The sequence below is a fragment of the Gopherus flavomarginatus genome, chromosome 10 (assembly GCF_025201925.1).
Source record: "Gopherus flavomarginatus isolate rGopFla2 chromosome 10, rGopFla2.mat.asm, whole genome shotgun sequence".
In the NCBI taxonomy this organism is placed as follows: Eukaryota; Metazoa; Chordata; order Testudines; family Testudinidae; genus Gopherus; species Gopherus flavomarginatus.
The window spans coordinates 38327081-38354258 of NC_066626.1; the positions used below are offsets into that span (position 1 = coordinate 38327081).

Sequence of the window (27178 nt, forward strand, 5' to 3'; positions counted from 1 at the left end):
CTGCAAAGTAAAGTTCTCAACAGGTGTTACTGTAATATATACATAAGAATGGCCCTACTGGGTCAGACCAAAGATCCATCTAGCCCAGTATCCTGTCTGCTGACAGTGGCCAGTACCAGGTGCCCCAAAGGGAATTAACAGAACAGGTAATCATCAAGTGATCCATTCCCTGTCACTCATTCCCAGCTTGTGGTAAACAGAGGCTAGGGACACCAACCCTGTCCATCCTGGCTAATAGCCATTGATGGACCTATCCTCCATGAATTTATGTAGTTTTTTTGAACCCTGTTATAGTCCTGGCCTTCACAACATCCTCTGGCAAGGAGTTCCACAGGTTGACTGTGTAGTGTGTGAAGAAATACTTCTTTTTGTTTGTTTTAAACCTGATGCCTACTAATTTCATATGGTGACCCCTGGTTCTTGTGTTATGAGAAGGAGTAAACAACAACCCTTCCTTATCTACGTTCTCTACACCAGTCATGATTTTATAGACCTCAATCATATCTCCCCTTAGCTGTCTCTTTTCCAAGCTGAAAAGTCCCAGTCTTATCAATCTCTCCTCATACATTCCATATCCCTAATAATTTTTGTTGTCCTTTTCAGAACCTTTTCCAATTCCAATACGTCTTTTTTGAGATGGGGCAACCACATCTGCACACAGGATTCAAGATGTAGGCATACCATGGATTTATATAGAGGCAACATGGTATTTTCTGTCCTATTATCTATCCCTTTCTTAATTATTCCCAGCATTCTATTCACTTTTTTGACTGCCGCTGCACATTGAGTGGATGTTTTCAGAGAACTATCCATAACTCCAAGATCTCTTTCTTGAGTGGTAACAGCTGATTTACACCCCATCATTTTATAGGTATAGGTGGGATTATGCTTTCCAGTGTGCTTTACTATGCATTTATCAATATTAATTCGGCACATGGGTGAAGGTGTTTAGGGGCATCAGAGACCCAAATGGCACTGACATACTGTGTGGGGGGAAACTGAACTCCCTTGGGCTCCTTTGAATCCTCTCAGAGACATGGGTTGACTTCCCTTATTGTAACTGTGAAGCAGATGCTATCAAATGGCCACCTTTTCCCTCCACACTACCTCTTACTGCACTTCCAATTGGTTTTGCACCTCTCCTCACTTAGCAGCAGCAAAACCCACTCAGACACATTTTGTCACTCATGCATTCTCTTTTATGATGGGATGAGCTATACCTTCCCTGCCTCTTCTCTTTCCAGTTGAACCCAGTTCATATGCATATTTCCTTTGTGGCTCTGACACTCTGACTCCCCACACTTCTTGCAGATGTTCTTCAGCCACCATTAGTTTTGCCCTCCATGGTCAGTATGTGAGTTTTTGTTATTTCACTGGTTTGAGAGGAAAGCCTGCCATGCTGCCTTGCTGCTCCCCTCATTACTAGCTGCCACTGACCTAGTCACAATTTGCTATTTGTGTTGTGTGATTGGTCATTTCAGTCACATGCTATTTTTTGTTTTTTTCCCAATTGGCTGATTCCTTGGTGGACACAACTCTGCTTTTAGCCTTATTAGCAAACTTTTCTATTTTACATACCATATTCTCAATAAAATTATTTGCATAATGCATCTTCCCAACAAAGGTCAACTGCTGAAATCAATATCTGGTCTTCTCCAGCGCTAACCTCTTTTGAGCTGGAGAAATTCACAGTCATGATTGCTTATTTCCCTTCTCGGAGATACTCCGCTATCCATCAAACTATTTTGCATTCTGTGGAGCTGATTGTGCAGAAGTGCTGAGCATCAGCAACTCCCATGGGCTTCAGTTAAATTTGTTGGTGCTCAGCACTACTGAAAGTCAGGCCCCATATAATGACTTCCTACCTTAGCCTGTCATTTTTGGTATCAACATTACCATATGCTTTTTCAAAATCTGCAGACCAAATTATTCCTCTTAGGGACACAGGCTCCAAGAGAATGGAGTAGTACAGAATGCAACATGTGTGATTTGAGGTGTCTGAAGACGTTATGCCTGCACAGGGCAGAAGCAGGCATAATATCTCCAAGAGTGCTGTGTGGGAGCAAATTCATAAGAGAGTCCTGCTGTATCTTTAGGAAAAGAATATCGTGCAGTCCTTCTAGCATAGCTCTTCAAAGCACAGTGGTCTGCCTGGGCACAACCAACAACCCAGGCAAACCCTTTCTGGGAAATTTAGCACGATCAGCAATGCTAATACCTCCTCCCCTGTTCTCAGGCTGCTCAGGCAGACAAACTACTGCATGGCTACCTCCCTGCAGGGGAATTCTAGTGTCAGATGGGATTTCCTGCATCATCACCTCTTCTCTTCCCACCAGCATATTTGGGACAGGACCTAACTGGTGCCAATGGTGCATTATCACTCATGAATCTAAGTATTGTCCCAGACACTAAGAGTTCCAATTTCTGCCTTGGGTTGGATTTGAAGTTAAAAAAAATATAAAATACAACAGCACATGTGAGCTATGGTGGCCATGATGTGGCCTAAAGTACATTCTGTAGTTCTCATATCTACCATATCAGTTTTATTGCTGACGAATTCCAATGTGTTATTTAAGAAAAATCTCCTCTCAAACTCATGCAGGGTATTTCTAGTAGAATTATGCTATTCAAGGTGTTTCCACCTAAAATCATGGAACGTTGTTTCTAATCCCCTTGTTGCAGTGAACAAAACAGTCTCTGACTGCTTTAGTATTTGCATAGCTGATATTTAGGTTCTCTCTTTTAAGCCTCTTTTGATTTAGCTTGTAAGTTGTCTCCAACAATATATAAAAAATATAGCACCTCAGGATCTAAGAAGTCTCTATTAAGTAGACAGTAATTTTAAAACAGAAATGATTTTTTCATGGTTTTTCACATATGGAAATTCAACTTCTCATCTTATTGTTGATGAGGATTGTTTTTATTTTCAGCTCTTTTCCCACTGCACCTTCTGGGTACTGAGGAAGAGAGTATTAAGACTGTGACAGAGATAGAAATAGATCACTACAAGGACATTATCTATTTCACTAACCATCTAGCATAGAGCAGTGAACATAATATGACAATAAAGCAAGCATTTATCTTGTCCTTATTTAAAGGATGGTGGTTTCAAAACAAAGATGACTGTTACTCAATGGACTAACATTATCTATCCCTTCCTGCTTCTAATAGTTATTTTTTCTGTTCTCAGACGGCAGGATTTCAGGAGATTCTGACTGAAATTGAAATTTTAGCTTTGATTGTGGGATGTTTATGTCATGACCTTGACCACAGGGGAACCAACAATGCCTTCCAAGCCAAGTAAGTTTTCCAATTCTTATTACTTTAATTTGTTTCCCTTCCATATCAGAGCAAAAGGTGACAGGGGATAAAGAATGAAGCATTAATTTCAGGGCTCCTAGGCCAAGGCCAAATATTCCTGTGCTTACATGTAATGAGGGACTATCCATCTTTATAATTCCCTATTCTTTTTGGTAATTGCTGACTTGCCCTTTGTGTCATGCTCTTGATTTGGGTTGCCCCTTGTGAACTGACACCTAATATAGAAATGTGATGCCAAACACTGATGATCCCTCCAGTCAGAGTATCTGCGAAATAGAGACCTGCCGACACTGAGTATGAGAAGCATTGCAAATACCCCAATCTCTCTTTGGCTGGTATGTTGGAATCATTGTGAAACCTTTTCCAGTTATTTAATACATTTAAATAAAAGCAGGTAAAACTGAAGCCTTGTGTCCACAAAAGGAAAACATTCACTCCACCTGCATAAAGCCAAAGTTTTCAATCTTTGGCATATGGAATGGTTGCCACCAACCTAAAACTGTGGTGTGGGGATCCGTGCAATCTGATGTGGCAGTTATTCCAGCCTAACTCCGCCACACCAGCTGTGCAGAGTACTAGGGCCACTAGTTCCTTGTAAACACAAGTATGTGGCTTCTCTCCTGGCCTAGCTCCAGTAAGACTATGAGGCTGGCTTGGAGACCTCTGGCATGGTGCATAGGGTGTGTGAAGGCACTGCTGTGAGGCCAGCTGGTTGATGGATATGCTGTTGAGCTTGTGTGTTAGACTTTCTATTCCGATTCTTATCTGTTAAGTGGAGTCTTACACTTGCTGTACAGATCCCAGTGAATTTCACTCTAAAAGGAAATCTAGTTTAGGGGTCCTGGGCCTGATACTGCAACCCTTGCTTACACAATTATGCTCTACTGCCACAAGCAGTCCCCTCCTCCACGCGAGTGCTGGTAGAGGCGGTTTAGTGTAGTGGGGGAGGGAGGGTTTACTCCTTTCTTTTTACCTGTGGTGATAAGGAGATTCCTTTGATCAAAGGGCATCTCTCTCCTTTCCCACCCCTACCCCTGCCATCCATGTTTGGAATGGGGCAAGAAATCTCCCATTGCTACATCTCAGCTGAGCTCTGCAATGGAGTTGTCAGAGAGATGTCTAATCCAGGACCTATACTGTTTCATTGGCTCTCTGCAATAAAGGAAACGTGACCATGTGCAGATAACCAGAATCCAAAAAAAGATGGGTTTTGTGGTCCTTGGGCCGCAGCATGGTTTTGTGGCTCTGCCCTGCTGCTAGTCCTGTGGACCAAAGGAAGAGGCGGCCAACTCCACAGCTATTTGAAAGCCAGAGAGCTGTTGTGCTAATTTATTCCCCTTCAACACATTTTTGTGCAAAAAAAAGCACGTGTGCCACAGTGTGTAGTGTACGTTGGCTGTTTTGTTTCTTAGGGCAAACTGTGTCATTACACTCCACCCATATTGATGTTTCTGATGCACCCAGTTAGCATTTCCTTAAGCTGCTGTTTCCTCAGCTGCTGCTCACTCTCAAAGAAACAATGACAGTGTCTGGCTTGTCACTTGCCAAGGCAAGAAAAATCAATTGCAGCGCTCAAGAGACCGGACTGCTGGTGCAAAGGTTACAAAGTATCACCAGCTGCTTTATGCTGCTGGAGTCTTGATGAGAAGCAGAAAAAAGGGAAACCTGTGTAAGACAAATGGGAAAACTTTGCTGATTGATGTTCATGTTCCTAATTCACAAAGATAAGACTTATGTAGGATTTAAATCCCTATAGACTCAGACTCTGATTAACCTAACTGCTTTTCTATTGGAATGTTTATTGGAATGTAATATTTCCCTTGAGAAGTTTGAAATAGAGGATTTCAGTACTTGAATGCTGTTACTTCCAGTACAACTGACAACTGAGTACAAAGAAGATACTGTCTTTTTCTAATGCCATAAAGAAATTATTGAAGACATTTAAGAGAAGACATGACACACAGATAAAATATCCCTGAAAACAGAAATTGTACCTCTCATAACAGCAGCTGTGATTTATTCTTCCAAGCTTACTTATAAAGTTGAGCATCATATTTTCCTGTTTTATCTTAGTGCCGAGTACCAGTGTTTTGTGTGATGAAAGATCAAGAGGTATATGATGAGAGCAACATCACAGTTATCTGAAATTGCTCTGTTAGTACACTTCAGCACTGTTTTCTCTAGGGATGATGTTTCTCACTTCTCCCCCTCTCTATTACTGCTGCCCCTGTTGATTAAATATCAGTATGGTACAGCTTTGTAGTATATGCTCTTAGCAGATGCCTGCTATTCGTTTCTAGCATAATCTCTTATACTCATTTCTTTGGAAAGAAAACCCACCTTGTCGCTTTAGGCTGGGTCCCAGAAGTGAAATACTGGTGAACATTAATCTACTCTGACAGTCCAATCCCACTCCCCTCCACCTTCCAACAATTCTCAGTTTCATAATTACATTTCATAGTTTTTCTTCCTTTAAAGTTTCAGCTTAGAACTTTTAAACTGTATGCTACAAATTTTGCAACTAGCTTTTATAAAAAATAACCACAATTAGAAATATATTCTAAGAATGTTAGATTTTTATGGTTTCAGCATCTGTTTTTGCTTCCTCTTTCTCCTTAGTATTTTTAAAATCACTCTGATGTTGCCCACTGCAGGGACAGCATTTTAACTACTCTTGAGGCTCTTTTACAGCAGAGTTTTGCAAATGCCTGCTATATACCATTGTTATTATATGTACTAGGGACTGGCTTGGTACAAAGGTAGAGGAAAAGGCAATCCCTGCCCCACTACATATATTACATGTCTGTGACTGTGTGTGTATATAATATACACCCCTGCAGTATGTGAAACATATACAAAACGTCACCTAATTTGGAATGAAACTAGTCTTACTCTTGTTATTACAGACAGTGATAAAGCACCATCACTTAGCTTTTCAAAAGCACCTCACCCAAAATATCTGTATTGCTCAGAAGGAATCCTTAGCTGGGCAAAGCAGACTTAACAGGGTCCAGAACCTGCAGGTCTATAATATTAATTGGGTCTAGCCATAGGTTAGTACAGGGATTGGCAATCTTTGGCACATCCCTCAGCCCACGCCACTTCCCGCAGCCCCCGTTGGCCTGGAACAGCGAGCCATGGCCAGTGGGAGCTGCGATCGGCTGAACCTGCGGACGCTGCAGGTAAACAAACCATCCGGGCCCACCAGTGGATTTCCCTGATGGGCTGTGTGCTAAAGGCTGCTGATCCCTGGATTAGTACATTGAGCTATAGACTTCCATCTCTGCATTTCCATACACCATATTGGAGAGTGTTTGGGTGAAGACATCACTTAAAATGTGTTTGGTAAGAGGGCAGATGCTCATTGCTAATGTCCCTTGTTCTGTTTCAGGAGTGGATCAGCTTTGGCTCAACTTTATGGAACTTCTGCAACTTTGGAGCACCATCATTTTAATCATGCTGTCATGATTCTTCAAAGTGAGGTACCAGACTAGCTGGATTATTACTTTCGCTGTAGAGTAGGGGGCTGTTTCACCTCCAGGGAAACACACCCCATGCCCAAACTCCTTTAATGGCCCTTTCCTCCGGGCAGCATTTATTGACTACCACAAAGCTCTCACACAACACAACATAAAAAACAATTTAACTATAGCTGCTGACTATTTTCCCCTGAGACTCTCCCTGCCTCATTCAGCCAGCGGAAAAGGACACACTCTTCCCTTGTATCCCCCTTGGATCATTCATCTTCCTTATGTATATCCTTCTCAGCCATTTGATAGCCAAGGAACTCTTAATCCTTTCCCAGCTAATGTGTTTACCTTGTCACACTCACCTTCTATTGTAAAAATAAAATGTTTAAAGCATTAAACCTGCCTTCCTTTTATGGGCAACCACAATATGTACAGTATGCTTGGAGTGCTTAGTTTTGTATTTTCAATAACTGCTGTTGGGTTTATTACATGTACTGTAGTAACACCCAAAGTGTGCTGGGAGCTTCCACATGTATGGGAAAGTATAGTCCCTGCCCTGAAGAGCTTACTTTTTAATTGTACACATGATGTGACAAACTAGTCGTGTAACAATAAGTGGGGGGAATAGGCAGAGACACTGGTTACAAAAATAAATCATAGATACTAAGTTGGGCACTTGACTTTTTACAGAATATCTTCATCAAAAGAAAAATGCAAGCCATAGCTTCAAAATGGGGGACAGTATCTTGGAAAGCAGTAATGCTGAAAATGATTTAGAGGTTAATAATAGCCAAACATGAGCTCCCAGAGCAATGCTGGAGCAACAAAGCTAATCCAACCCAAGGATGTATAAACAGGGGAGGAGTGAATAGGAATGGGGAAGGTTTTTTTACCTCTGTACATGGCATTGGTGAGACCAATACCAGAATACTGGTTACAGTTTGATGTCTACATTTTTAAAATGATGTTGAAAAAAAATGGAGAGAGTGCAGAGAAGAGCCACAAAAATGAATTGAGGGCTGGGAAAAAAAAAAGACATACTGAGAGATTTAGGGCTTATCTACACTTAAAATGCTGCAGCTGGGCCACTGTAGCACTTCAGCCAATGGGAGGGCTTCTCCCTGAGAGGCAGTAGCTATGTTGACTGTGGAATCCCTCCTTTCGACATAGCACTGTCTACATTGGGAGATAGGTCAGCATAAACTGACCAGCTCTGAGCAACATAATTATACCAAAATTAAGTTACTAGAATAGAACAAGCCTAAGAGTTCAATCTGTTTAGTTTATCAAAAATGAGTTTGAGGGGAGACCTGATAAGTGCCTTGACAGGGAAAAATACCAGGTACTAATGGGCTCTTTCACCTACTGGACAAAGGCATACCAAGAACCAATGGCTGGAAGCTGAAGCCAGACAAAAATCAAATTAGAAACAAGCCACAATTTTTTATTTTATTTTTCCTTTTACAAGGATGATGATTAATCATTGGAACATACTACTGAGGGAAGTGGTGGATTCTCCATCTCTTGATATTTTCAGATCAAGATCTGGAAAATGTGTTTTAGTGGAACAAAAGTTATTGGACTCAAAACAGGAGGGCTTGTGTTATACAGGAGGTCAGATGAAATGATTTAATGGTCCCTGCTGGCCTCAAAAAAATCCCTATAAATCTAAGAAAAACTTCTTCCCTCGCTGGGCAAAGTTTTCCCTTACCCAATTTACTCCTTCTCTTTCATCATCCAAACATCATCTGTCCTGGCAACTCCATCCAATTCACCCTGCTATGATTTTAAGCCCTACATTGTGTGTGTTGTTTCTTGTCTAGATAAAAAATTCACAGATGGAACCAAACACTCTCCAACTGGGAATAGAGACAAATCCAGATCCTCTGCTTTTGCAAGCAGATATAACTCCATTGCGGTCAATGGAGCTATGCAAATTTGCACCAAGTATCTGGACCTCTCACTCTAGTGGGCTGAAATTAGATTAGAATATTAAACACCAACATACAGGGTGTAGTCTATCTGTGTTTTCTAGGGGGGAAATGTCATTGCATATTGTATTATTTCTTTAGATTTTTATCAGCATGAACAAAAAAAGGTGCCTATATTTGGTCTAGGCACCTTTGACACATGTGCTCATGGGTTTTGTGCTGTGGTGATGTTGCCTTATACATTATGAAATAGTTCAGCAAGCAATAAAGCCTTGAATATAGTGGTATAGCCCTTTGTTAGCTGTTTATTATATATTTCAGATCTAATTGTAAGTAATTCTATGCTGTGACTATCTGCTGTTTTTTGAACACATACAGGTTTGAGCTTTTCTTTGTACACCATACCTAAGTTGCAGTCTATAACTAAATGTGTTCTAGAATTTCCCCACCTTCCCAACACATAGGTGAAAGGAAACCTTTTACAAGATTAAGGTCACTAGAGGAAGAAAAGATGCCCCTTATCTATGGAAAGCTCTTGTTTTCTTTATAGTGTTCTAATCTTCTTCCTAAGCACTAGATGGCAGTGCACATTGGAGATGAAAATTATACTGCAGTCAACTATCAAAATTAGATTCAGTTACCAAAAACATTATATCAAAGGGTAGGAAGCAATACCGAAGTGTGATGTAAATATGTGAATGTAATCATATGTGATTGACTTTACAAAGTCCAGTGTTAGATTAAAGTTCAATCAAATTCAATTGCAAATTTCATTCAGTTTGTATTCTCTGGATAAATGATAGGCTCTGTGTTCCCCCTTATTTGACATGTCTCTAACTATAAACTGTTAGTATTATGTTCCATTCCCAAAGCAACATTAAAATAATAATAATAAATACATGCATCCAATGAAGTGGGTATTCACCCACGAAAGCTCATGCTCCAAAACATCTGTTAGTCTATAAGGTGCCACAGGACTCTTTGCTGATTAAATAATTTATTCTCTTTCATTCTGGCTGTAAAACATTTTCCAGAATCATAAGCCTTCACCATCTTTTAAAAATGCCTTCTTACAGGGCCCACAAGGTCTAGGGCTCTACAAACTTAGCTTCTCCTCAGTCTGAGTTACTAAAGCCAGTACGTACATGAGATAGTGCAAAATAGTCAGCGTGAGTGGAGAGCCTGTATTTTGAATGAAAAACTGATTGAGTGTCTTTGACTGCTCTAACAGCAGCTTGCGTGCCTTTGAGCAGCAACATAGATAAATCTGTTGGCAGCACAACTGAAAAGCCACAAAGCACAGCTCCAAAAACATATGCTAAAAGGGAAAGATTGAGATGTATCCATTGTTTTTCCTCCATAAACTGGGTCTGTGCAGAGTCAGACCAAAGAATAAATCATTTTGCAAGAGGCTGTAATATTAGCACAGTTAAGAAACACAGCCCAGCTTCTTGAATACAGTGACCAGCACTTCCTGTCCTAATGTAATCTCAGTAGCATTAACTATTATTTTATCATGGTTTTACCATGATTCAGAAAAAACTTCTGTGTAGCAAAATGGGGCAGATTACAGGGTTAGAAATCTTTTAAAAATCTAGAATGATTGTTAGTCCTTTACCTTCTCTCTCTCTTTCATTACAGGGTCACAACATCTTTGCTAACTTGTCCTCCAAGGAGTACAGTGACCTTATGCAGCTTCTGAAGCAGTCAATATTGGCAACAGATCTCACTCTGTATTTTGAGTAGGTATTGGCATTGTTTATATTTGACAAATGAAAATCCAAAGAACATTGTCTAATGACCCATGAAGCACCAGTAGGGGTACGTAATATATGAAGTTAGTGGTTAATTATGGTTGGAGATATTTAGTCTCTCATTTATTTTATCTTAGGCTAATAGAAGTATCTCATATGCCCAAATGAGTTACATTTTGATATGCAGCAAAAGCCAAACTTGAAGCAATTGCAGAAGAAAGTCATAGCCTAATCTTGTATTTCCACTACACAGGATTCCCAAAGGAGACCTTTCATGCGTGAAGAGTGCAGGATTGTTTCTGTGGGCCAAAACTACAAAGAGACTGTACATTTTTAGCCCTTTTTGAATTTCTGGGCAAATTCCCAATGGTGTTATCATTTGTGCCAAAAAAAAAAATAAAAGGGCAAAAAAGCTGTATTTAGTTACAGCAGCTGAGCATCTGGCCCAGTAAATCAGAGTAGCTCCATTGAAGACAAAATGTGATGATTTATATCAACTGAGGATCCATCCTGCAAAGTTTAACTGAATCAAGCATGACTGGAGGTGTCCCACAAATGCAGTTACTTCATGTTCCTTCTTAGCTTTCCTATCACACCTCCAAGTAGTCAAAGTAACATGAGTTCTTCCATTTTACTGGCACTGTAATTAGTTAAAAAAAAAACATGCACACACGCACCCAGGAGATTCAAACTGAGTAAACGAATGTGTAATAGGCATATGGAGTCATAGGTGCAGTTGTTGGCATCTCAGTTTTACATTTCCTGAGCATCACACTTCCTCCTCCAAAGTGTGTCAGTCAGAATCCCACTTGCTGGCATGCACTTGGGGAATTTACTGGGAGAAGTACAACAGCATGTGCTATTGTAGCTTATCTCCTGCCCAGGCACAACACTGTTCCATACTAAGGAATTTCAGTGCATTAGAAAATAGCTTGTTGTCCATTAGCACCCTACTTGCACTCCACTAGGTGGCATTTACATATTGATTTTTGAGTTTGTATGGAGGCGGATATGGATTTTTCCTTTCTCACTCCTGAGTGCTGATGGCTTGATGCCAAACCAAGTTTCCAAAGAACTTCAGGCAAAATCTTTTCCTCGTCTGGGTCTGTTAATCTATATTAAAAATATGCCATACTATTGGGCACCGATTGGAATGGGGCAAACAAAGCTTGCTGTGACTGCTCATTGTGTTATTTTAATACTGCATTAAGAGCTCACCTGCTGCTAATCCTGGCCATCTCTCAGAGTTCACTGCTTTCTTTTCTCCCCTATGGTAGCCTACATCACCTAAAGACTTTTCATAGACAAATTGAGGCATCTGCCTCTCAGAACAACATTTTTGCTAAAATAGCTTAAGACAAGAATTACTTCAAGATGTTCTTTTAACAAATGTAACATACACATTGCGCCCTGACGAGGAGAAAGCTGCCTTCAAGCTACTGTCTCACACTTTCTGGTCCTTCCAGTCTAGTAAGTTGTCTGTGCAGACTGCTCCTGATTTTGATGGATAATATGACAATGGAAATTGCCAGTGACTTAGGACAATGATGTTTAGGACCATAATGAGCACTCTGTATGCCCCCCACCCAGCCCCGCAATGTCCTAGCACAAATAGCTAGTGCTCCAAAAATGGTTGGCAGTCACTGGTAAGGGGGTGCAGGCAGGTTGGCTGAGGAGGGGATGATGATGCTAAGTTTTTTCACGGTTCCTGAGCAGACTCCACCAGCAGGATCCTGGGGAGCCCCTGGAAGAGCATCAGGCTCTCTCTCAGCAAGAATTCCCAGGAGAGGGGAAGCAGTTGCTGCTCTTCTCTGGAGGTATAAATCCCCACCTGGGCACAGCAGCTCTTTCCCCCTCCTGACACCAGAAGGGGTGAATCTGACTCAGACTGTGAGATCGTTTCCTTTTGTATATCAACATACTGATGTCAAACAACATGCAGTAACTGAGGTTCAAGAATACTCATTCCTGGGTTTTATTGTTGACATTGATGTGCTGAATCAGTCTGAACATTTTCAAAAACCTAAGGCCTTGACTTGAATTTCTGCAAATAAAAAAAAAGACCTCTTTTTTCCTCAGTACTATCACATATTAAGACAAATCCAGCTTCTATTGTGCCATTTGTGCTAATAAAACTACTCATACTACTCTATGCTAATTGTACGATTTACTCTAAGTGTGTTAGAAAGCTCGTGTGGTAGTGGTTTTCAGACTGTACATGCATTTAAAAGCCAAATTATGCAAACTGATTCTTTTGGGCAAGCACATTCTTGCTTCAGTGACCTAATATCTCAGTTTTCTGCCTCTTAAATGGCCTGTGGGGGAGAGGGTGGGGAATATCAGCACTGCAGTATTCTTGGATCTCCATTGTACTGCTGTTCATAAAGTTCACTTTGCACTCAGGGATTTGGTTTGCAAAGCAATAGAAGTATAGATGGAGGAAGACCCTTAGGACTTGCTCAAGATATTGTATGTTTATAGGACTTTAACTATTGAACAAATAAACAGATTACCTCCAAGTGAAAGATCAGACCTGGCATTTGTTAGATGTGTAGACATGTTGATGATAAATTATCTCAAAGTTTTAGTAGATACTTTAAGCAATTTTAGCCAATACCTGTTCTTTAAAAGTCCTCGTGTAAATAGTTATTCTTGAGCAATCCTTTCTGGACAACAATTAGAAAGCTCTTTACAGACTAACAGTGACATTTGGAAATAACACTGATGGGTTCCAGAGAGGATTGGATACAGTCCTCCTTGGTTGAAGGGAGAGTTGCTATAATGGGTGAGGGAAAAACAGACATCCCTCACATGCATAAACTCACATAATTGCTCTCACTAAAGTTATTCTAGACAAGTTTTCTTTCTGTAATTCTGGCCAAATTATATATCAGCTTCCTCTTTTAGCTCTAGCTGATTAATGTGTTTTGTTTTGTTTTTTTAAACTGGACTCTCAGCTGTAAAGGAGCCAGACAATTCTCCCTTGTACAAGAATGAGATAATGCAATGGATTGAGATCAATCATTAATATTACTATTAATAAACTCATTGCCAGGCTATTATGTACTTGTCTCTCCTGTGAACTCTGGGTAATGTATGGAAACCAGTCTGCTGAAAACATCCTGTGGATACTACACTGCCTTTTTCTTTTTCAAGCACTTATTTTTTGGAACTGTGATACTTGCTAGTACTCCAAACGTTACCAAGATGCCAATGAAAATATTGCTTATTGTGGACACTTATATTGTTTCAAATTTACCCACTTATGGCAAAGTCCTATAGTTCTTACTCAGGCAGAACTCTCCTACCACTTAGGATTTTAAGTGAAACCAGAGGTTCTATTCCTTCTATTAGTGCATGTTAAGGTGAACAATTGACATTTGTTTAACATTGGAGTTTTACATGTATCTAGTTAATTCTATGCATAAAAGAAAATCAGTATTTTTTGTCAAAATAAATAATTGGCTATTATCAGGCAACAGTCAGCTACCAAAGTTTTCTCAAGTACACTATGGCTGGGAATAAATAGAAATGCATGTATTTCAGAGCCCCAAAAATGACTTTCAGTTTTTATTTATGAAAAGAGAAGGGAAAAAAGGCCATCTGTGTCTTCATCCTGCTGGTATCCTAGCCCATTTTTGTCTGTCTTTTTTTTTTTTTTTTTTTTTTTTAAACTTAAGTGTCTTGAAGTTGCCACTAAACATGAAATAAATTAGAACAGGTTTCAAAGGCGTTTTCTGCATTATCACTGGTAGATGAGACTTTGAATGCAAACTCCTATTTAAGCCCTAGCCGTGCACAGGCACCACTATGATAGTCTATTCTGACTTCCTGCGCAGTGTAAGTAAGTATCTAGATAGGTAGTCTTAAGGATCCACTTATAATGGTACACAGCAAGAATACAAGGCTGTACCAAAACAGAACAGATTACAGGATTGAGCCCATATTTCATGAGGTTCTCCAGGGAGGGAATTATTATGGTTTTCGTCCGTTTAGTGCAATGTATACCCATGACACTGTATAAATAATAAACAATGAGATTAGGTGAGAATTAGGTCTGATTACTTGGTCTGGCAATGAGTCTCACAATAGGCAACCGAATAGAATTGAAAAAAATTGTAGCTATGAGAACTCATACTTACAGCTCACGATAGTAGTGTCATACACATACCAAAAAGATACTGGCGACCCAATGGTGCAGTAATAACATTTCATCCCTTATACTTTTCCTTAGAATTTCTGAGATTTACTGAAATGATGTCCTGAGTCACTGGACTATAGACCTTTATTATATATTAAGCCAGCTTTGTCTCTGAGCATGAATACATCAATAAGTATTTCTCTTCAGCCCCTCAAGTGGATTACAAAATAACTGAACATTATGTTTATTTTGGACACCCTTGAATGCCACTTGCATAGCTTTATTTACAGACGTTACAAAACTGGTCCTACTGGAGACCATGCTTAAGCACCCACTAAGGCAGTGTTAAGTTGTTTCCTCACACATGGCTGCTTTTCACAGACTGAGCCTTTCCGATGCTAGAATCACTGTGCGGATTGAATATGTTCCTTCTGCATCTCTTCCAGTGGAGCTTAAAGCAGCTCTGTTACTCAGAAGTGTGTGGCTCACCAAAATGTCTTGAGTCACCTATATTTTATATTACTGCTTTATGCATCTCTCTGCTTTTTATTTATGATGTCACAATGTTCAGGGTGGGCACAAGAGGTCACCTTTTCTTCTGAACTGTCAGTTTGTTGCCCAGATAATAGATGTATTGCCTAGGAATCACAAATAACTGGATATCAAAGAATTATCTTTAGATAGTCTTGGCCTTCACAACACTATAACAGGGTTCAAAAAAGAAGAAGAAGTAGATAAATTTGTGGAGGATAGGTCCATCAATGGCTATTAGCCAGGTCTGGTGTCCCGAGCCTCTGTTTGCCAGAAGCTGGGAATGGGCAACAGGGGATGGATCACTCAGTGTTTACCTGCTATGTTCATTCCCTCTGGGGCACCTGGCATTAGCCACTGTTGGAAGACAGGATACTGGGCTAGATGGACCTTTGCTCTGACCCAGTATGGCCATCCTTATGTTCTCATCAAATCTTGCTCTACTGATATTTTTCTGGTAAGACTTTGGCAAGGAAATGTGTATTAAATAGAAAATGTAAAAGCCTGCCACCTCTGGCTGTGCTAACAACAAATGTATAGCTGCCAATGACCAATTTATGATTGGGCTGATTTAAGGTCTATGCGCCAGCTACTCTAGGCCATTAAAATTTTCATCATTGCAGTATTTATTCCCACAGGGACGGTTATGCCATCATGCCATGAATGTGAAATAAATTAATTTTGTTTTCTGCTTGTGTGACTTTGCATTGTATTAGCAACTTTTGTAAAATCCAGCCACTTCATATCATATTTTATGAAACACAGAGTGTATAATGTCATCATATGAGCTGCTTCATTAGTGTGCTAGCAACCTCCACATTAAATAAGGCAGTTTGGGGAAATCATACAATGCCATTAGAAAAATTCTGTGATTTGCCATATGTCAGTGAGATGTCTTGGTTGGAATACAATGCAATAACGAAGAGTTTAATTATTTCTGTATTTAATTCTGTTCTTATAGATTCCAAGGCCAGAAAGGACCATTCTGATAATCTAGTCTGACTTCTTGCATAATACAGGCCATAGAAGTGCCCGAAAATAATTCCTAGAGCATAGCTTTTAGAAAAAAACATCCAATCAATTTAAAATTTGTCAGTGATGAAGAATCCACCATGACCCTTGATAAGTTGTTGCAATAGTTAGTTACCCTCACTGTTAAAAATGTATGCCTTATTTTCAGTTTAAATTTGTCTCTCTTCACCTTCCAGCCATTGGATCATGTTTTATCTCTGCTAGGTGGAAGAGCCCATTATAAAATATTTGTTTCCTCTGTAGGTACTTATAGACTATAATCAACTCATTCCTTAACCATGTCTTTGTTAAGAAATAAACTGATCTCATATCCCACATACGTTATTAGAGAACCACCCATTGTGCCTTAGAATTCTAGTTGCCATTATAAAATTCATAACCGCAGGACCTTTTAATAATTATGACTTTATCAACATAATACAGGCTACCTAGGGCCTGCAGCATTTCTGCTAGGCCCTACATGCCCCATTTTAAATTCTATCCATTTCTAGTGAGCAATGTATTCTAGAGTTGGCAGCACCAAGTGTATGAATTCTGATGATTACATATTCAGATTGCACTTTTATATGAACATACTGATGCATTTATTTGAATGTGTAATTAGTACAGACATGGGTGGATTTCAGTGGCGGATGTCGGATGAAGTGGTCAGTGTCTAGAATTTCAATCTAACTAGGACTAGGCCTTCATTTAACAGGCTCTACTGACCTATAAGACTCACTTGGCTCCATCATGCTACAAATCTTACTATACTTTTGCTTGATATAGAGGCAGCAGGGTCCACTGTAGGATAGGGCACAGGACTAGCACTCAGGACAGTTGGGATCGCACAGGTATGTTTACACAGCATTTTGGAGTGAGCCTCAGGCTAGAAGGCTCACAGTAACACTCTAAAAGTAGCTGTATAGAAACCGCTGTGAAGTTGTGACTGGGGCTGGAGCTTGGGCTGTGAGGCATATGGAGGGGGGTGGGCTTCAGAGCCTGAAGTGCAACTTCAGAGTGCTTTCTATATAGCTATTTTTAAGAGTGCTAGTGTTAGCCTTCTAGCCTGAAACTCACTCCAAAATGCTGTGTAGATGTACCTCTGGAATCTTCACAGCTCTGACACTAATCTACTGTGTGACCTTCAAGAAGGTCTGTGCTTCTGTTTCCCTGCGGCCCTGTCCGATACTTAAAACAGAAAATTCTCAGGGGGAATTTCTCTCTCTCACTATGTTTGTACAGCACCTGGCACAATGGGGCCCCCATTACAGTAGCACCTTGTGCACCCAGTTGAAATTCTTGACATAGGACAGTCTACGTGTAGGTTAGTGAGAAGGTTCCAAGCCAGCCTTAACATGGTTGGACCCATTTTACTATGGGTCACAGTTTTCCCCTGTGAATGATCTTTGTGCTTTTGATTTAAGAGGCAGAGTTTGTTCTTTATTATTTTAAAATGTAAGAACATGAATGTAAGAACAAAAAATATGTTTCCCTAACAGGAAAGCTGTAAATCAATAGACAAAACCAAAAACATCTTTCCTAGCCTGTCAGGGGGGTTGTAAACATAATGGGTTATGTTCTTTTTTGCACCAGAGGTGGCAATATCGGTCATCTTCACTGAGAAGTTAGCACAGGCAGGTGAGGGCAGGAGTAGCCATAAACCTTGTGCTGTCCACATGTGAACTAACTGGTAACTACAGGGCCATTAGCTGAGGGAAAGACCAGTATTTGGAGGTTTCTAGCAGTGAATCTTGACCTAGCACCAACATTTGCTGCCTTTATCCTCAGGCTAGTTTATCATGCAGGCAGCGAGCATATCTACGCTGCAGTAAAACACCTGCAGCTGTCCTGCATTAGCTATAAAATCGCTGTGTAGGTATTTGGTCTCAGACTGGAGCCCAGGCTCTAGGACTCCAGCACAATCTAATTTTATAGCTCCAAGCCCAAGTCAGCTGACACAGGCAAGCTGCAGGTGTTTTATTGCAGTGTAGACATGCCCAATGATCCATGTTTACTTCGCACTTGTGGTTTGATGGACACACTGTGTAGCATCTCTTCTTAGGTTAACATGCAACAACCATGGATTGCCTTCCTTTCGATATTTTCCCCCACTCAGTCTTGTGGGAGGAAGCAGGGTGCTCTAGTGATTAGAGCATGAGAAAGTCAGTCAGTCATTCTTGTTTCTGTTCTTGACTCTACCACCAACTCAATATGTGACCTTGGACAAGTCGTTATTTTCAGCTGAGGAACAGAAAGGTTTAATATTTACCCATCTTTGGGAAGCCCTTTGATATCCTCAGATGAAAGGCAAAGTATCATCACCATTTAATATACATTTTATGTGCATATGGTCCTATTGGCTATATGTTGTTACAGGCAGAACATTTCATCCTTCCATAAAAACTGAGAATTGAGGTGTGATATAGTGATGTGTGTATGTACATCTATTATCTGACAGCTCTGATAGTGCTAGGCAGTTATAAGGCATGTTTCAAAATTAAAATGGTTCATTGAAATAGCTTGTCAACTTAACATTTTCTAACATTAATGCAGGAGGTACAGCGATCTTACGTGATATAAACAAATGTTCTGTGAGCTCAACAGCTCCAGAAGTTTCTGGTTTTTCCTCCTGATTATGTGTTTTATTGCAGGAGAAGGACTGAGTTTTTTGAACTTGTTAGTAAAAGCAATTACAATTGGAATGTCAAAAGCCATCGAGAAATATTTCGGTAAGCGAGTCATTCCTTTGCTTTCCTATTACTTTGGGATATAACCATAATTTGTTTAAGGAGGTTGAGGTCAGGAATACAGATAATTATTTTAAAACAAGGCTGTCTATATTACTGCAAACTAAGTGTTTTATAATCATTACCAAATATGGGGCCAGATGGTGGCTCTAAAGCACAGCCCTGGGTAGGAAAGAAAGGAGCAGTTTCTGTTTGAATCTACTTCTATCACAGCCCTGTTCCAAAAGCGAGCAGGGGAGAAGGAGTCATAAGTCCATCCTGCCTTGCTTCTCCCCCACTCATCTTTTTTACTTCTCCCAACCCGATCAGATATTTTGTGTCCTTTTGCCCACTGATAAAGAGCAAAAGGGTTGAAAAGTTCTCAAACAAAATAACCCTCCACATTTCAGTTGATCTTCCACCTCAACCTGGACCCACCTCTCTCTCTTTAATGCCTATTCCCCTGGCTGAATTTCCCTTTCCCCGCCTGCTCCTCAGTTAGGGACTTGCAAATGCACTGCACTCCATTGGCCCCAAAGAGCTGCCAACTGGTGAAAGGTTTGCGGACAGCAATGTAACCTAGCACGTTGGCCACATTCCAAGTGTCCATCATCTCAGCAAAGACTGAGGAAGGAAGGCAAGGGCAGCTTGGATTCATGAGAGACAGGTGTCCTCTGTGCATGTACCTACATCCATGTATGTGTTGACTTAACCTTTCTGAAATTTCAGCTGTTTCATTTTTGTGTTTGAGGGCTGAGATATGGGCTATTTTCTATTTTTCCATAAAATTTCATCCGTCCCTAATTTTAGATTTGGGCAGGATATTAGATGCTTCATTTTCAGTGTCTTGGTTCTTCATATAAGTATTATCATACTTTTATCTGCATTATGTACTGTACATAAATGCTTTCTACAGCTGAATAGTTCCTTTAATGTGTACCATAACGTTGTAGCCATGTATTAAACTACAGTGAAACGGTGTAGCCCTTTTAAATCTACTGTTCACCTGCAATAAAAAATTAAGAAAGTGCTGAAAGTGTCTGGAATGCCTCTCATGATTATAGGTTCTCTTGCTACAGCAACCACCTATAAGTAGACAGAGTAATCCCATCTGAATGATTATATAGCTCCCTTACTTACATCCTGCATTGTACAGTATAATCACCACCAGTTAGAAGTGCAAATAGTAGCAAAAATTATTGATTTGTCTGTAGTGATACACTTTTCTAGCATATAATACATTTTCAAGCTTATGCATTATCTGTATTATATTAAACTTTGTAGGTATAGAGTGGACATAAAAATATGTTGATGGTTGAAATTTCAAACAGTGCTGCTGTTCCTTCCAGAGGAAAAAGGTGCTAATTCTGACTTTTTATTTATGCACTCAGGGCAGATTTGTTTAGCAATACAACAAAGGTTAGTCAGTCTGTATTGTTCATTTCTGTTTTTCAGATCAATGCTAATGACAGCCTGTGACCTCGGAGCTGTGACCAAACCGTGGGAGATTTCAAGACAGGCAAGTCATGATTAATAGCAGGGCTGGGAAGAGGAGATATTAGCAGGACAATATTCCCAGGGCCCTGACTTACAAGGGGGCAAAACTGCAGTCAATTTACAGCAGTATCAATGCAGTTTAAAAAAAAGAGTAGCAAAGGGTTTCTGCAAGGCATGGCTTATTGCACAATGTTTTCCTTTGCTTGATGCTGCTGAGCAGGTACCTGAAGAGATCTTATTTTATATCCTCTCATCTATTAACCTTTTAAACTACATACAAAAAATGGAGAGTTTTTTTTTTTTTGGGGGGGGGGGAACCACCACACCACACCCCCACACATTGCAATTTTTTTTCCCTTTAGGTAAACACAAAATTACCCTTTACAACGTACAAAATTCTATAACCAATTGACAATAATAGAATTTGTCCTAAACATGGGACACCAACAGGAACTGCCAATTGACGCACATGTCCTAATGGATATAGGATATGCATTTTTAGCATAATTAGCAGATTTGTTTAATCTCAGCAGTGGCTTAACATTACAAGATGTAGTTTTAAAGCCCTGTTCAGCATTCCTTACTCAGAAAGGGCTGAGTGTGACCCTGAGAAATTTATAGAATACCTAGGCATTCATTAACATTTAGGATTTGGTGGGACAAGCCACTGTAGGATGAGAAAGTCCTGGAGCTAGAAGGTTGGCTGGGTCAAGACTGGCCTCATCCAAGAGCCCTGACAGCCATCATGGACAAGGAGGGACTCTGGCTGGAAGGTGATGAGGTACTAAGGATGCATTACCTCAGTTGCAAAACATACATCCTTTGTGTGATAAGGGTTTATCAACACAGCTGCAGTTCATGGTCTAGTACAGTGCTTCTTAAGCTATCTGATGTGGGGGACCGGCAATTTCCCCCCCCCAGTATGCCAGGGACTGGTGCCAAATTATTATCCTATTCAACACTTATGAGGAAGCTCGCTGTGGACCAGCACTGGTCCGTGGACCACCACTTTGAGAAGCACTGGTCTAGAGCAGCAGTGGCCAACCCGAGCCTGAGAAGGAGCCAGAATTTACCAACGTACATTGCCAAAGAGCCACAGTAATACATCAGCAGCCCACCCACCCCCCGCCATACCCTCCACATTAGCTCCCCCGCTCCCCATACCTCCCGCCCACCAGCAGCCCTGCCGGACAGTGCCTCCTGTCCCTCCCCACATCTGCTGATCAGCTGTTTTGTGGTGTGCAGGAGGCTCTGGGGGGAATGGGGAGGAGTGAGGGCATGGCAGGCTCTGGGGAGGAGGCAGTAAGGGGGAGGAGTGGGGGCAGGGCTTGTGGCAGAGCCAGGGGTTGAGCAGCAAGCATCCCCTGGTACATTGGAGAGTTGGCACCTGTAGCTCCAGTCCTGGAGTCGGTTCCTAAACAAGGAGCTGCATATTAACTTCTAAGGAGCCGCATGTGGCTCTGGAGCCACAGGTTGGCCACCTCTGGTCTGGAGTGCTAATGTAATTATTGAATAGGTATTTTTTTAAAGCAAAGAGTTGCATAGCTATTTGGTGTTGTGAATTCTGCTCTTGTGCTGTGTTTAACATATGGGAAATATCTGGTGTGTAGATATATATATATATATATATATATATAATATTAATGTCTCTTTCATATTTTTAAAAAGCATTTTGGTATCCATCTCCTTCCAGAACTCCTGTTCCCCTGATGCAGTTTACAAGAAATACTGCAGGACAAACAGTTCAGGTCCCAATACTCTTCAATCCCACCTCTGCTGTTGCTGCAACTCGTGGCATTACTCAGTTCCCCCCTATAACCCAATTAGCTTTTCCATTTTCTACGGTATCAAAAGAGTCAGTTAGGATCTGCTTAGCACTTCTTGAATGAGTTTTGGGATAGGGGAGATCAGTACTTAAATCCAGGGTCATCCACTGAAGTGTAAAACCAACTATTTTTAGTTATGACTTCCAAATGCTGCAACTGAACCTTCCCTTGTGACTCAACATGTATTTTTTATTAAAAATCCAGTCTAGGAACATTAAGCATCATCTGATTGAGTTTATCCAAGATAAAAGTAAATAGACACACTAATGAAGCCACAGAATGCGGAATCTGTGATTCTCAACCTTACCTGGAGAAGGCCTGAGAAGGGAGAGAGGTGGACAAAAATACATAAGTGGAAGGGACTAAAAAATAAGTACGAAGTACAAACACTCCAAAAGATTAGGAGTAGGACAAGACAAGACGGCTAGAATGTTGGAGAGCAGGAGGAAGGAGACAAATACATATTGATTATTCACATAGAAGATACTTGGAAAGCCCATAATTGCTGCCAGGCTGTTCAATTATTCCAAAGCAAGGTGTATTAATCCATGATTTTATTATTCACATGATGGGGCTCCATATAGATAAAGTCATTCCAAACTGTGAGATAAGATTCTGCAGGTAATTATTAACTTAGCTGATGATTTTAAAGCATTTTATAATTTCAGTTCACATGCTTTCGATTGTGACTTATTTTTAAGTTGTAGCAAATTTAAGATCTGATGATTGTTGATAGCCTGTACAAGTGACTGCATAGCAATCTTGCATTTCAATGTTAGACCAGGAAATATACAGTCATTCTGAGGTGCATAGTCAGTCTATCCTTAGTTCACTCTTCTGTGCCTGGGTATTGCATATGAAATAGTTTCTTATCAGTGTATCTCAGAAAGAGTAAATAGCACAACAGGATGAGTTAAGAACAGAATATCAGCTTGAGTTTCCAAGCTTTTTGTATTTAGAAACACACCTTTATCTCAGTAGCGACATATTTGTGGGTGTGCATGATAGCAAGTACTTTTAGTTAAAGCTGCTGTTTATACTAAAGTCACTTGCTGTCTGGGCTTTACTAGTTTCTTTAGGCTTCCAGTGTTTTCAAAAATAATCTTGTTTTGAATACTGCATCCTTCCAGGTAATAAATACTATTGTCAAAAATGAAGGCAGCTTCATGGAGTCTGGCAAAAGAGTATAATACAGATCAAAAAAGTCAATGCCACTATGTCATTTATTAAATGTAAGAAATCTTAATCTGCGTTTATATTTAAATGCTTAAGAGCTACAGTAATTAGACTGTCATAGGATACATATAGTACAGAAAAACAAAACTGGGTGAAGAAAGTCATAGGATTTCACATTAAGTTAGCCAACACATAATTTACCGATTACCTTTGTTTCTCTAAAAACTCAGTTTTCAGAGGCAGGAGTGGCAGCACCTAGAGTGCTCATGTACACTTTACAAAGTCTTTTTACATAGATAGTTCCATGTGGGCATATAAAATTTATAGCCATCTATTCTATTCTCAAAATGCCTAAGTTACATGCTGCTCCAATTTGACTGATCATTGACAGGCATCAAAAGGAAATCAGAATGTGTTTTTGGAACATGACTACAGAGCTATAGATATGAGTATACCTACAGTGTTCCATAACTGAGATCCAACCTCAGCAAGGGACTTAAGCATTTGCCTTACTGTAAGCACATGAATGGGACTACCCAGAAATTTATAATTAGGGGCCTTAAGCAATAACTTTGTGATTCTTACAAATAGCTAACATGAACCTTAATCTTTCATGTCATTCTATTTTAGGCAGCTGAATTGGTAACCAGCGAGTTCTTTGAACAAGGAGACAGAGAGAGATCTGAACTCAAACTCACTCCTTCAGTAAGTTTGTCATTACTTTTGACCTAGCTACCTGTATGTGGAAGAGAAAAATTGTTTTCTAGTAACTGCTTTAATTCAGAGAAGCAAGCAGGTTTCATGAGAAGAGATATAGACAGCCTACCACTGGAATCTGGCAGTGATATTAAGGGCTTGATCCAAAGGCCATTGAAATTAATGGAAAGACACCTCCCAATTACTTAAATACCGAGTAAGGGCTTGATTCAAAGCCTATGTGTTGTACACATCCCAAGGTTTAACATTGTCGTCAATTCATTTTACAACAGCACTGATTACAATATCCAAGATGCAATATTCATACCAGAAGTCAGATTACTAGAAAGCACAATTACTTCATTTGTGTTACAGTGTGACATTGCTGACATCAGTTTTACGTGATGTATCCCTGTACCCTTTGAGGAATCGTTTCTGTATGCCTACAAGTAATGTTACCACCATCATTGTAAGGTTATTTGGGATGGTTTCTACATCAAATACAGATCTAGATAAGACATGTGGAAAGGTATAAAGTGCCAAAGGAAACTGCAAAGAGGAAAAGTGGCCAAAACCCCCACTCTATTAAAGATTTGCATTGGGAGATGCAAAGAGAGGACCTTCCCACTTAAATATCTTAAAAGCAGACTCATGGGGGTGGGGAGGGAAGACAAGACAGACAGTTAAGAGTTCAAGTTGAAGCCATTCAATAGGCTTATTTTTAAAAATAAAAGGATGTCCTAAGGAGGAGGGAGAAAACTTGTTGACCTTAGCCTCTAAGGATAGAGCAAGAAGCAATGGGCTTAAACTGCAGCAATGGAGGTTTAGGTTGGACATTAGGAAAAAAGTTCCTAACTGTCAGGGTGGTTAAAAACACTGGAATAAATTGCCTAGGGAGGTTGTGGAATCTCCATCTCTGGAGATATTTAAGAGTAGGTTAGATAAATGTCTATCAGGAACGGTCTAGACAGTATTTGGTCCTGCCATGAGGACAGGGGACTGGACTCGATGACCTCTTGAGTTGCAGCAATTTACACGAATTGAGGATCTGACTCAGCGACTTTCTGTTACTGTGAGCTGATTCAGCATGGCTTACAACTTTGTACATTAAGCTAGAGGATCCTGAAAAGATAATGAATTTCTCTCCTGTAGTAGTTCTCTGTGTAGACCTTCCCAAGTAAAAAAGTAGTTATGATACAGTGTGTTAGCAGTTAATCAGTCATAGCACTAAGTGTTGGTGCCTTGGACCAAATCTAGCCTGCAGTAACGGAAAGTACCATTCCATATCATATGTATTTAGTGCATTTCACATAATGCATACAGAAGTGAAAGCATGCTCCTCACACTAATGAAGTACAACTGTAACAGAAAATAATTTTACTTCTAAAACCCACTTTACTATCTTCAAATAGCAGCAAAGTCTAATACCTTGGAGCATTTCATGCAAGTACCCTAGCATCAGCAATATTAAAAATGAATCCAGGCCATATCAGGAGGTGTGCATCTTGGTCAGATCATGGACATGGAGACTCCTTAATTTAGTAGAATGCACCTCGTTGAATCAGCAGAGCGGAGCATAAGAACAGGATGCTGGAGCTGTGTGCACGGATATACACCTTAGCAGAGCTCCTGAGGGCTCTGGGAAAGCTGTATGCAGCAGCTTTAGAAAGAGGGGAAGGGGGATGTGCTGTTGTGCATGTCCCTCAGGGCTTTCTTCCCAACACAGGAATGCAATGAGGCTGTAGTGCCTACTCCAGCCAGTAGGATGGGGAATTGCCCACAATATGGGTCCACTCCTGCTCTAAGGCCTGAAAGAAAAATTCTACTCCTCCTCTTTACCCCATGGCATTCTCAGTTTCAAGACAAATTACTTGGGCTGGGGATGGGTTAAGGTTTGAGCCAATGTGAACTAATGAGAGTTGATTAAAAAGAAAAATGAAAATTAAAAACAAAATTTAAAATGTTAAAAGTAGTACAGGTTTATTTTTAAAAATAAGCCTATTTAAAACAGTCTATATTAAAAGGCCAAATTACTGCCTCTATTAAAGAAACAAGCTGGGGGAGTTAATATCGAACTATGCTAAACTATCTGTTCAGTCTTGTATTTAGCTCCGACGCTCTTAGTACCTTTCCTAGACCTGAAGAGCTCTTTGTAGCTCAAAAGCTTCTCTCTTACCAACAGAATTTGGTCCAATAAAAGCCATTACCTCACCCACAGTATGTCTTTGATATCTTGGGACCAACATGGCTACAACTCTGCAAATATCTATTAAAGTCATTTAAATTAATTATAAACAATATTAAGTAGTACATGCATGCTTTCTTTAAAACTTTCTTTAAAAGTCAACCCATATGACTGGTGAAGTCACCAGCTAAGCACCTGAAACCAGTTTGTTGAACTGCTAAACCAGCTTCTGATAGCAGTAGCCTCTTCTGCAGATGCAGAGAACAGATACTTCCTTCAGTTCAGTTTGTTCAACAAATTCAGTTCCATAAGTAGTTCATTCAAAGTTAAGAAACCAACTGGGAGTTGAAGGGGGGTGGGAGAGAGGAAAGCTTGTTTTCCTCTTCCAATTTATTAATAAAAACTAGGTGTGAGAGGAGAGGAGTTCTAAAATCCTGAACCATATGGTGACCAGAAATAATCACATGAATTCATGAAACTACACACAATACTTCCTTTGTTAAAGGAAACAGTTTTAAATGGAAAACATGTTTTGATAATTTTTTTCTTGTGTATCCAGCATTTAAAGGTAGGTTTGTTCAATTAAAAAACAAACTGCTGGTTTTGTGCATTTTTAATTGCATTTGAATTTCCATCCAAGTAAAGCTTGACACAAATCACAAGTAAAAATTTAATCTGGTACATTCAAAAAAAGAAAAAAGCATCATTCACCATTTTCTAATATAATAAAGATGTAGGAATTAAGCAACTGAATAAGTTTAAATTAAGCTACATAATTGCTTTAATAAATATATGTACTGTATCTTCCTCATTAGCAAAAAGATCCTCCTAATTTAGCATGAAAGCTATATTTAGTTGTAAATCAATGAGCTTTAATTGTTAACAACAATCAACCTCTCTTTAGAAAAAG

At 40.0% G+C, this 27178-nt stretch overlaps 1 protein-coding gene across 2 annotated transcripts in view; it reads left to right on the forward strand.

Moving 5' to 3' along the window:
- PDE11A (phosphodiesterase 11A) overlaps positions 1-27178 on the forward strand; it is a 218185-nt gene that overhangs the window by 172330 nt on the left and 18677 nt on the right. The window contains exons 13-18 of one of the 2 annotated variants that reach the window (XM_050969014.1): positions 3191-3300; positions 6713-6803; positions 10364-10464; positions 18814-18891; positions 20344-20411; positions 24022-24092. In XM_050969014.1, the coding sequence (XP_050824971.1) occupies positions 3191-3300; positions 6713-6803; positions 10364-10464; positions 18814-18891; positions 20344-20411; positions 24022-24092 (519 nt within the window). The remainder of the gene's footprint in view (positions 1-3190; positions 3301-6712; positions 6804-10363; positions 10465-18813; positions 18892-20343; positions 20412-24021; positions 24093-27178) is intronic. The other variant, XM_050969012.1, reaches the window with a different exon arrangement.